At 37.6% G+C, this 12,157-nt stretch overlaps 2 protein-coding genes across 2 annotated transcripts; one reads left to right on the top strand and one right to left on the bottom strand.

Annotated features, from left to right (window-relative positions):
• Nucleotides 1-5,596: 5,596 nt before the first annotated feature.
• On the bottom strand, nucleotides 5,597-9,298 carry LOC110221057 (olfactory receptor 5P80-like). The gene is made up of 3 exons (XM_021005434.2): nucleotides 9,229-9,298; nucleotides 7,836-7,894; nucleotides 5,597-6,256 (listed from the first exon to the last, which is right to left on the bottom strand). Exons 1-3 carry the CDS (start codon nucleotides 9,296-9,298, stop codon nucleotides 5,597-5,599), a joined length of 789 nt encoding a protein of 262 aa, XP_020861093.2.
• A 470-nt stretch (nucleotides 9,299-9,768) lies between these two features.
• Nucleotides 9,769-10,861, top strand: LOC110221055 (olfactory receptor 5p57-like). Its single transcript, XM_021005431.2, has one exon. The coding sequence runs from the start codon at nucleotides 9,786-9,788 to the stop codon at nucleotides 10,719-10,721; it is 936 nt and encodes a 311-aa protein (XP_020861090.1). The 5' UTR covers nucleotides 9,769-9,785; the 3' UTR covers nucleotides 10,722-10,861.
• The last annotated feature ends 1,296 nt before the right edge of the window (nucleotides 10,862-12,157 follow it).

The following is a 12,157-nucleotide window of genomic DNA, read 5'->3' as shown; positions in this document are numbered from 1 at the left end:
TTGTAATCATTTTTACTTGAATATTGAGTTTGGTTGTCTTTGAAATCTTTGGTAACCATATATGTTGCACGTTAAAAATTCAGCAACTTTTTCTTTTTATAACTAGTGACAAAAGCCTGAATGGGCTATGCTCCCACTCCTGAACACAAGCTGTTAGCTGTTGGCCTTTGTTCTTGAAGAGAACTAAAATGACATCACTATGTTGGGGTCAAGGTACAGTGTGTCTGACTGGCTGATCAGATCAATATGAGCTCAGAAGGCTCTAACACAGGCTGGCTACAAATAGTCCGTTTGAACATTTCAAGTGGAAATGTCTCTACATTTGTGCATTTCGCATTTCTTTTCAACTACAATTCTGCTTTGTTTAAAGGGTACTGTGCCTTCTTTGATGCAGGCACGCCATGCTGGATAGTCTTGTGACAGTGTCTCTCATAACCCACAATCAACTCCAAAGTTCTTCAGAGAGACCTCGAAAGTGTCCTTGTATTGTTTCTTCCAGCCTCCACATGAGTGCTTGCCTTGAGTGAGTTCTTCATAAAATAGTATTTTGGGCAAATACACTTTTGGCATTTGAACAACACAGCCAGCCCAATGGAGTGGCACTTTCTGCAGTAGAATTTGGATGCTTGGCAGTTCAGCTCAAGAAAGGACTTCAGTGCCCAGTACCTTATCTTGCCAGGAGATCATCGGAATTTTCCTAAGACAATTCAAATGGAAATTATTACATTTCCTGTCTTGGCACTGGTATTACTGTCAGGGTTTCACAAGCATACAACTATGACATCATCATGCCAGCTCTGCTGACCTTCAGTTTGGTAGGTAGTCTAATACTTCTTCTTCCCCACACTTTCCTCTGGAGTCTCCCAAACATTATGCTAGCTCTGGCAATGAATGCATCAACCTCATCCTCTATGTATATAGCCCTGAAAAGTATGCTGCCAAGGTAAGTAAACTTCACCACAACATTCAAAATTTCTCCATTTGCTGTAACTGTTCCACACATTGATGGTGTAGTTCTGGTTGATGGAGAACCTTTGTTTTCTTGGTGTTTAATCGTTGGGCCAAAATTAACATAAGCAACACAGAATCGATCTATACTTTGTCGCATCTTGGCTTCAGAAGCTGCATTGAGTGCACATTCTTCTGTGACCAAAAAGTCATGCACCAACTCTCCCTCTACTTTAGTCTTGGCTTGCAAGCCTTTTCACATTAAATAATTTACCATCAATGTAGTAGCTGACTTGGAGACTGTTTTTATCCTTTTTGAAGGCCTCTGACAACATCACTGAAAACATCTTGCTAAAAAGCATGGGAACAAGCGCAGAACCCTGTGTCACTCCACTGATGACTGGGGAAGTGCAAGAGCATTGTCCGTTATTCAGAACCTGTGCAAGCGTGCTGTCATGAAATTGACAATATTGATGAAATTCTCTGGGCAGCTAAATTTTGCCATAATTTTTCACAAGCTGTCATGCCTGATAGTATCAAAGGCCTTCATTAGATTAACAGACATTGTGTACAGGCTGCTGTTCTGCTCCTCACATTTCTTCTGGGGTTGTTGAGTAGCAAATACCATATTGACTGTTCCTTGGCCCTTTCTGAAGCCACACTGACTTTTGGGTAGATGACCATCTTCCAGGTGAAGAGTCAGTCTAATGAATAAGACTCTGACAAGAATCTTGCCAACAATGACTGAGAGAGATGCACCTCCCCCCAACTCCCTGTGATTGTCATAGGACATATCATTTTCATTTATAGAGATGGACAATGGAGGCATCCTTGAACACCTGGGAGAAAATCTCCTCTTGCCATATGACCCAGAAAATTTCTATCAGCTTTTGTATGAGCAGCTTTTTTATGGACCAACTGCCTTGTATATTTCAGCTGGAATAGAATCAGCACCAGGCACTTTGCCACATGAGACCAGCTTAATGACATTCTCAACCTCATCTTCAGTTGGAAGTTTAACTAGAGAGGTATTGACTTCAACATGAGGTATATGGTCAGTGGCTTCAGCACTGACTGATGGTGGTCTGTTGAAATGGCAATGTTCAGCCCATCTCTCCAGGATCATATTCTTATCACTAACCAATGTGGTTCCATCAGCACTGAGTGGTTGAGGTTCATCATAGATTTTGGGCCCATAATAGCCTTCAGGGCATCATAAAAGCACTTTAGATTGTTACTATCAATGTAAACCTGTGTTTCATCTGCCTTATTAACGAGCCAAGAATCTTGCATCTCTCTAAGCTTCACTTGCATGTTACTTTCTTTCTTTTTTATTGACTACAGTTATTTTATTTTATTTTTTCCATTTAGAATTTTATTTTTCCCAAATTACATTTCCCAAATGTAAAAACAATTTTCAACATTGGTTTTTAAAAATTTTGACTTCCAAATTCCCTCCCTTTTTCCCATCCCCCACATTGAGAAGGCAAGCAAGTTGATATACATTGTAATTGCATAATCATGTGAAGCATATTTCTATATTAGTCATATTATAGAAGAAAGCATAGACCAAAAAAACCCCAAGAAAAATAAAGAAAGTAAAAGAAACTATGTTTTGATCTGCATTCAGCCTCCATCAATTATTTCTGTAGGGACGATAGCATTCTCCATTATAATTCCTTCAGAGTTGTCTTGGAGCATCATAGCACTAAGAATATCTAAGTAATTCACAGCAGACATCTTACAACATTGCTGTTACTGTGTACAATGTTCTCCTGGTTCTGTTCATTTCACTTTGCATCAGTTTATGCAAGTCTTTCCAGGTTTTTATGTGAGCATCCTGCTCAGTTTTTCTTATAGCACAATAGTATTCCATCATTATCACACACCACAATTTGTTCAGCCATTCCCAAATTGATGAGCATCCCCCCAATTTCCAATTCCTTGCCACCAGAAAAGAGCTGCTATAAATATTTTTGCACATACAGGTCCTTTTCCTTTCTGGTTTTTTAATCTCCTTTGGGATACAGATGTAGTAGTAGTATTGCTTATTCAAAAAGTCTGCATGGTTTTAAAAAATTTATTTATTTATTTATTCTTAGTTTTCAACATTCACTTCCACAAGATTTTTAGTTCCAACCTTTCTTCCCATCTCTCCTCTCCCCCATTCCCAGATGGTGTGCATTCTGAATACCCCTTCCCCTAATCTGCCTTACTTTCTATCACCATCCCTTCTCTTATCCCCTTCCCTTTCTATTTTCCTGTAGGACAGGATAGATTTCTATACCCCATCGCCTGTATATCTTATTTCCCAGTTGCATGTAAAAACAATTTTTGCCATTTGTTTTTAAAACTTTGAGTTCCAAATTCTCTCACTTCCTCCCTCCTCACCCATCCTCACTGAGAAGACTAGCGATTTGATATAGATTATGTACAGTAAAGCAAAACACTTCCATAATAGTCATGTTGTGAAATACTAACTATATTTCCCTCGATCCTATCTTGCCCCCTTTTTATTCTATTCTCTCCTTTGACCCTGTCCCTACTCAAAAGTGTTTGCTTCTGATTACTCCCTCCTCCAATCTTCCCTCCCTTCTGTCGTCCCTCCTGTCTTAACCCCTTCCCCCCTACTTTCCTGTGAGGTAAGATAGATGTCCATACCTACTTGAGTATGTATGTTATTCTCTCCTTAAGATAAATCTGATGAGAGTAAGATTCACTAATTCCCTCTCACCTCCCTGCTCTTCCCCTCCACTGTAAAAGTTTTTTCTTTCCTCTTTTATGTGAGATAATTTACCCCATTCTATGTCTCCCTCTCTCCTTCTGCCAGTACAATCCTCTCTCACCTCTTAATTTTATTTTTTAGGTATCATCCCTTCATATTCAACTCACCCTGTGCCCTCTCTCTCTCTCTCTCTCTCTCTCTCTCTCTCTCTCTCTCTCTCTCTCTCTCTCTCTCTCTCTCTCTCTCTCTCCCTGTATATACATATATTCCCTCCAAATACCATAATACTGAGAAAGATTTCATGAGTTACAAATACCATCATTCAATGTAGGAATGCAAGCAGAATTGCCAAATGGGAAAAGATAATTTAAAAATTCACTGAAGAAAAGAAATCCTTAAAAATTAGAATTGAACAAGTAAAAGCTAATGACTTTATGAGACATTAAAAAACAATAAAACAAAACCAAAAGATGGAAAAATAGAAGATAATGTGAAATATCTCATTGGAAAAGCAACTAATCTGGAAAAATATATCCAAAAAAGATCATTTAAGAATTATTGGACTACCTGAAAGCAATGATTTTAAAAAAAGAACACGGACAGTATCTTTGAAGAAATTATCAAGGAAAACTACCCTGTTAATTCTGGAACCAGAGGGAAAAATCAAAATTGAAAGAATCCACCAATCACCTCCTGGAACCAATCCCAAAATGAAAACTGCTAGAAATATTATAACCAAATTCCAGAGCTCCCAGGCCAAGTAGAAAATATTGCAAGCAGGAAGAAAGAAACAATTTGAATATCACAAAGCCACCATCAGGATAACACAAGATTTAGCAGCTTCTACATTAAAGCATCAGAAGGCTTGGAATAAAATATTCTGGAGCTAAGATTACGACCAAAAATCACCTACCCAGCAAAACTGAGTATAATCTTTAAGGGCAAAAAATGGATATTCAATGATATAATCTTTTATTTTTCCATCTATAGATAAAAAGTTTCAACATTTGTATTAATTTTTTCCCAAATTAATTGGCAGAGATGGACAAGCAAACCGCTCTGTGAGAAAGTCAGTGAAAAGACACAGAAGATGGAGTATCATGTCTGGGGAAAGGCAAATAGTCCAGTACAGCTACATTTTACACTGCATGGATGGAAGTAAGGTGTAAGAATTAAAAGGTAGGAAGGAGCAAGATTGTAGAGATTTTTATTTTTGTTAATGATTCTTTATTGGTATTTTTTGTTTTAACATAACCTAAATTTCTTCTAGCATCTCTCCCACCTCACCCCTCACAAAGACTTATCACAAAGAAAAATAAATACATTTTATAGGTATATTATGCCACAAAGGTGGTCAGTGATAAAAAGAAATTTCCTGCATAGACCAAAGTATGTATAACACCACTTTCGTGGTAACCAAGAATTGGAAACAAAGTAGATGCCCCATAATTGAGGAATGGCTAAACAAATTTTCTCATATGAACATAATGAACTCTTACTGTGCAGTAAAAAAACATGTGATTAATACAGAAACATAGAAATTATTTACATGATTTAATATAATGATCATAGCAGAGCCAAGAAAACAACACACACAACGAATTTTGTTGTCAATCAGTCATTTCAGTCACATGTGACACTTTATGAACCCATTTGGGTTTTTCTTAGAAAGATACTGAAGTATTTTGACATTTCCTTCTCCAGCTCACTTTATAGATGAGGAACTGATGCAAAGAAGGTTAAAGTTACTTGCTTTTCCAAAACCCATTCCTTGCTGTCACTTAATCATTGCCATTATCTTGAGAGTATATTAGATCCTTAAAGTATGAGAATGTTTCATTTCTGTCCTTGCATCCATGAAACCAAGCACAGTGCCTGAGACACAGGATGTACTGATTGGGTACGTGTTGTGTTGAGTTAAATTCATGAAAAAAGATACTTCCTACTCATCAGTTTCTTCAGGGCCCCTTTCACTTCATTGTTCCTTAGACTGTAGATCAGGGGGTTCAACATAGGGATCATTACAGTATAGAAAACAGACATGAATTTGTTGTCATCTGTTGAGTAGCTAGATTTAGGCATCACATCAATGAATGTACTGGTTCCATAGAACAGAATGACTGCCGTGAGGTGGGAGGTGCAAGTTGAAAGAGCTTTAGATCTCCCCTCAGTGGACCTTACCTTCAGGAGAGAGAAGAGGATGTATACATAAGAGATTAGGATGATTAACACTGTGATTGTAAGTACTGACCCAGCAGAGGCAGCAGGGAGAACTTCAGCAAGATCATCTTGGTAGTTGGAAAGTTTCAGAAGTGGTGAATAATCACAGAAAAAGTGATTGATCTCATTGGATCCACATAAGGACAGATTCAATAAGCAACCAGTAGAGATCCAAGAATTTACACAACCACCCAGATAGGATGTGATGAATAATGGAGTGTAGACCCTGGTAGAATAGAGTAAGGGGCTACAGATGGTCACATAGCGATCATAGGCCATCACAGCCAGCAAGAAGTACTCAGCTGTCCCAAAAGTGGCAGCACAACAAAACTGGGCCACACAGCCACCCAGAAGGTTTGAGAGCTTTGGGGTTTTGTACTTCTTTTATATAGTGTTTGACAAACCCAAAGTTCCTAGCTTTTGGAATAAGAAATCACTATTTGACAAAAATGGATGGGAAAACTGAAAAGCTGTTTGGCAGAAACTAGATGTAGACCAAATCTCACACCAAATCACTATATAGTGCAATGAAGTCAAAATGGATACATGATTTAGACATAAATGTTAATACCACGAGCAAATTAAGTGGGACATAGAATAGTTTCCTTCTCAGATATGGATAAGGGAAGAATTTATAACCAAATAAGATACAGAGAGCCTTATGGGATTTCCTGGCCCTCAGCTGACTCACAGCATTTATCAATTGTCCTATGGAAAACTTTTGTGTCATATATTATATGTATTCTTACATTGCAGCAAATGTTTATCAGGAGCCTTGAAAAGGTTGTCAGTACTGCCTTTACATGTGGATAATTGTCTTCACTATGAATAGTATCTTTGTTCCAGGTTCTGTGGTTTCTAGTAAGCTGACTTTTATGGTTGGTCTTTCAGCTTCGGTTTGTATATGTATAATCAGCATGTGTTATGGCCTGACAAAAATGAATCTGGTGATGTGATGAGGACCAAATTTAATAGTTAGTGAACATGTCACAACCACAATTGCCACATGTTGATCTCAGACAATTTTTGAGAGCTTCCATGGCAGATCATACTAATTTGGCTATGGTGCTATCTAATCTTGTTTTATTTATTTATTTATTACTTTTTAAAAATCCTGTACAAACATAGATAAAGAAAAAATAATGAAGCCCCCTGAGAATTTAGAGAACTTCTCACGTAACTCATTGGTGTATTTGTAATTTTCTCAATCCCAGTGGATTTCAAAAGGCATTTTAATGATGGTGGCTACATTTGGTGCTAAGGTGCTCAAGGAGTTATCTCCCAAATGTTGTGAAACCCAACATGAATATGGTTCTGCTATGGAAAGGTAATAACTGGAGCCTAACATAATCATCTAGTTGCATCAGCAGGTTCTTGGTTTTAGTATAAAAATTCTTAGGTCTGATTATTGATTTGTAGCTCATTTCAGGGAAGCCTATCTATTCTTCTTGACATGTCAAACTTTATGTTGATTTCAGTTTTGTGTAGGGCTTTAATGCATCTCTCTCTGTCTCTCTCTTTCTCTTTCTCTTTCTCTCTCTCTCTCCCCCGGAAGGAGTAAGATTCATTCCTGATTTTGGTCTTGTTTCTGGTCCCTTATAGGGCCATATAATGTTAAAGATTTAGAAGTGAGGTATATGCATTGAGTATTGTTACAGCATGTTAGTAAATAAAATTCTGGTTTCTCATAGGTGATATCATATATCGTGAAACATCACTATAAGCAGTAAGAATATGGTCAAACATAATGAAGTAAAGAAAACATGAGTAAAAATCTTTGTACATACATACATAGATTGTTTTATTTATTACTTTTCTCCCACTTTTCAAACTGAGGCTTTGGGTGAGGAATTTCACTGATATATTTGTTGGTTGTTATAATGGAAAGGAATTGGACTTGAAGCCAGGAGAATTGGGTTTGAGTCCCACGTCTGAGTCTTACTGGTTCTGACTGTGATTGTGGCCACGTGACTGCACCTCTGTGATGCTTAGTTACCTCATCTGTAAAATTAGCAGAACAATATATTCTAAAAATTGTGTGTTGGGAAATAATTTATGAAATTTAAATTGTCAATTTGAGTTATTAATATTCCTTTTATGTGATTATTTTTATTATTATACCAACATGAATGAGACTTGAAGTTTTCAAAAGTACATTGTTGCCTTCCATTCAACTACTATTTTGATGTTCTCACTATACAGGATGTCCTGTCCTATCCACTGGGGATAAAAAGAATAAAATACAAAACAGTCTTTAATGTCAGGGAGTTTACATTCTATTGGAGAGGAAGGGATGAAATATTTACAGATAAGTAAATACAAAATAAATTATGGAGGGATAGAGTTTTAGAAACTAGGCTTCCTGTAAGTGGTGACCCATTAGCTAAGACATAAAGGAAGCTTAAGATTCTATGAAACAGGGATAAGGGAGGGCATTTGGAGCATACAGGTTGGCCTGTGCAGAGGGACAGAGATGGGGGTAGAATTCTGGGTCTGGAGTACTGGCAGTGGGTAAGTTGGGCTGGAGTCTAGGCATGCCTGAGAGCAAAGTGAAATACATCTGAAAGGCAAGACTGGATTAACATGGCATAGGAGTATACATATAAAGCTGAATTATTATTATTATTATTATTATTTTTTTTTAAGCAGTTGGGGTCAAGTGACTTGCTCAGGGTCACACAGCTAATAAGTGTCGTGTTTGGTCTGAGGCCGGATTTGAACTCAGGTACTCCTGACTTCAGGGCCGGTGCTCTATCCACTGTGTCACCTAGCTGCCCCCTGAAGAATTATTATTTTGCCCTCAAGTCAGTAAGATATTTGTTTAAAGATTGAGTAAGCAAGTGATATGATCAGCCATGTGCTTTAGGAAGATCATTTTTGTAGGCTTTTAGAGGGTAGTTTAGAGGATATAGAGATTGGACTTTAAATTAAGAATCTTTTACAGCAGTCCAAGTGAGAGGCGATTCAAACCTGAGTTAAAGAGATGGCTGTGTGAGTGGACATAAGAGTAGATGTGATATATGTTGTAAATATAGAAGTGGCAAGATTTGTCACTGACTGGTTGGGTAAGGAAAGATAGAGAAAAGAGTAGAGATTAATTCCAGGATTACAAACCAGGGTGTCTAGAAGAGTGGTGAGGCCAGAAACAGAAATAAGAAATGATAGAAATGTTTGATTTCTGATTTGAGGTTGGGGATAAGATGAGAAAGAGCAGAGGTTCCCACGATACATTTCCCATATTTTTTCAGGCTCAAAATACCTCACCTAATGTTAGCCCTTTGCAGTAATAAATTCTATGATCAAAATAACATAAGATGACTTAGAAACTAGATTACCCATTCCTTGTGATTTTACAGCACAAAAATCGTCTTGGAAACCAGGACTTTCTCCATAGCCAATTAGCATGAAGTGAATAACGTCTTCAGTTCTGGACAGTAGTCCTTTGAGAGGTCAGGGATCACAAAGCAGAATCTTTTTCTTTGGAAGGGATTAACAATGGTGGCTACTGAGCAAACAGAATTTATACATTTGGATATAGTTTCTGCATATTTTTAAGAAAGGATCCTATAGTGGGAATCAAATTATTCTTTTTACTTTTACAGGCTTTTTTATACTTTCAAAATGGTCAAATTGGCAAATCATAAAGTAATGTTGGTTAGCAGGGAAAAATTTGGAGGAAACAATTTATTTATCACTGCTTTGCTTATTCACACCTTGCCATGGTGGATAGGAGCAAAGTTAGGCAGAAAGTTGGTGGAATGGGTATATAGGAGGTAGTCAATTAATGTTTCCTGAATACATCAATAGATATATGCAAATCTTAATCTTTATTCTAATCTTAATATTCTATTTTATTCTCTTTTTCTTCTAACAGGCACTCTTTCCAGGACAGATGTCTGGCAATAACTGCACTGCTGTGACTGAATTCATTATTTTGGGGTTAACAGATGACCAAACCCTTTGTGTCGTCCTCTTTGTGATATTTCTGGGTGTCTATGCTATCACCTTATTTGGTAACCTTAGCATAATCATATTGATCAGAAATAGCTCCCAGCTTCACACTCCAATGTACCTTTTCCTGAGCCACTTGGCTTTTGTGGATATCGGTTATTCTTCTTCTGTCACACCTCTCATGCTCATCAGTTTCCTTATGGACAAGACCTCAATCCCTCTGGGTGGCTGTGTGGCTCAGTTTTGTTTTGCTGCCACCTTTGGGACAGCTGAGTGTTTCCTGCTGGCTGTGATGGCCTATGATCGCTATGTGGCCATCTGTAGCCCCCTCCTCTACTCCACCCACATGTCTACCAGGGTCTGCACTCTGTTATTCATCACATCCTATCTAGGTGGTTGTGTAAATTCTTGGATCTCTACTGGTTGCTTACTGAATCGGTCCTTCTGTGGATCCAATGAGATCAATCACTTTTTCTGTGATTATTCACCGCTTCTGAAAATTTCCAACTACCAAGATGATCTTGCTGAAGTTCTCCCTGCTGCCTCTGCTGGGTCAGTACTTATGATCACAGTGTTAATTATTCTAATCTCTTATGTATACATCCTCTTCTCTCTCCTGAAGGTAAGGTCCACTGAGGGGAGATCTAAAGCTCTTTCAACTTGCACCTCCCACCTCACAGCAGTCACTCTGTTCTATGGGACCCTTACATTCATTTATATGATGCCAAATAGCTACTCAACAGATGAAAATAAAGTGGTGTCTGTTTTCTACACTGTAATGATCCCTATGTTGAACCCCCTGATCTACAGTCTAAGGAACAATGAAGTAAAAGGGGCACTGAGGAAACTGATGAGTAGGAAGCATCTTTTTTCATGAATTCAGCTCAGCACAACATGTACCAACCAGTACATCCTGTGTCTCAGGCACTATGTTTGGTTTCATGGATGCAAGGACAGAAATGAAACATTCTCATACTTTAAGGATCTAATATACTCTCGATAATGGCAATGATTAAGTGACAGCAAGGAATGGGTTTTGGAAAAGCAAGTAACTTTAACCTTCTTTGCATCAGTTCCTCATCTATAAAGTGAGCTGGAGAAGGAAATGTCAAAATACTTCAGTATCTTTCTAAGAAAAACCCAAATGGGTTCATAGTGTCACATGTGACTGAAATGACTGATTGACAACAAAATTCGTTGTGTGTGTTGTTTTCTTGGCTCTGATATCGTCACTATATTAGATCATGTAAATAATTTCTACGTTTCTCTATTAATTACATTTTTTTTCTACTGCGTAGTACGAGTTCATGATGTTCATGTGAGAAAATTTGTTTAGCCATTCCTCAATCATGGGGCATCTACTTTGTTTCCAGTTCTTGGTTACCACAAAAGTGGTGCTATAAATACTTTGGTCAGTGGTGAAAAGCAAAACATTAGTGAGGAGGGAAGAGGAGATAGAGAGAAAGAATCAGATAGTAATCGTAACTGTGAATGTGATATATGAGAATAATGGAATACTACTGTGCTATAAGAAATGATGAACAGGCAGGCTTCAGATAAACCTGGAAAGACCTATATGGTCTAATGCTGAGTGAAGTGAACAGAACCAGGAGAACATTGTGCACAGTAATAGCCACATTGAGTGATGACTGAGTTTGATAGACTTAATCCCTCTCAGCAATACAAGGATCAAAGACATCTTCAAAAGCCTCATGATGGAAAATGCTATCCACATCCAAAGAAAGAACTATGGAGTTTGAATGCAGATCGAAGCATACCATTTGTGATTTTTTTTTCTTCTGTTGTGTTTTGTTTCCTCTTTCTGGTGGTTCCTCCTATTAGTTCTAATTCTTACAACATCACTAATGTGAAAATATGTTTGATAGGAATGTATACATATAGCCTATAATAGATTGTGCGCCGTCTTGGGGAAGGAGGTAGAGAAAGAGGGAGAGAAAAATTTAAAACTCAAAAGCTTATGGAAGTGATTGTTCACAATGCAAAATAAATTAATAAAACATTTTGAAAAAAAATCAATACTTTGGTCTGTGCAGAGAACTTTTTATTGCTGACCACCTTTGTGGCACAATATGCCTATAAAATGTATTCATTTTTCTTTGTGATGACTCTTTGTGAAGGGTGAGGTGGGAGAGATACTAGAAGAAATTTAGGTTATGTTAAAACAAAAAGTACCAATAAAGATACATTAAAAAAAATAAAAATCTCCACAATCTTGCTCCTTCTTACCTATTCAGTCTTACATCTTATTACCATCCATGCAGTATAAAATCTAGCTGTACTGGACTATTTGCC

The sequence above is a fragment of the Phascolarctos cinereus genome, unplaced genomic scaffold (assembly GCF_003287225.1).
Source record: "Phascolarctos cinereus isolate Bilbo 61053 unplaced genomic scaffold, phaCin_HiC Scaffold_9;HRSCAF=440, whole genome shotgun sequence".
NCBI classification, from domain to species: domain Eukaryota; kingdom Metazoa; phylum Chordata; class Mammalia; order Diprotodontia; family Phascolarctidae; genus Phascolarctos; species Phascolarctos cinereus.
Note: the sequence above shows the minus strand (reverse complement) of the source record. Positions and strands in the feature narration are given on the sequence as shown.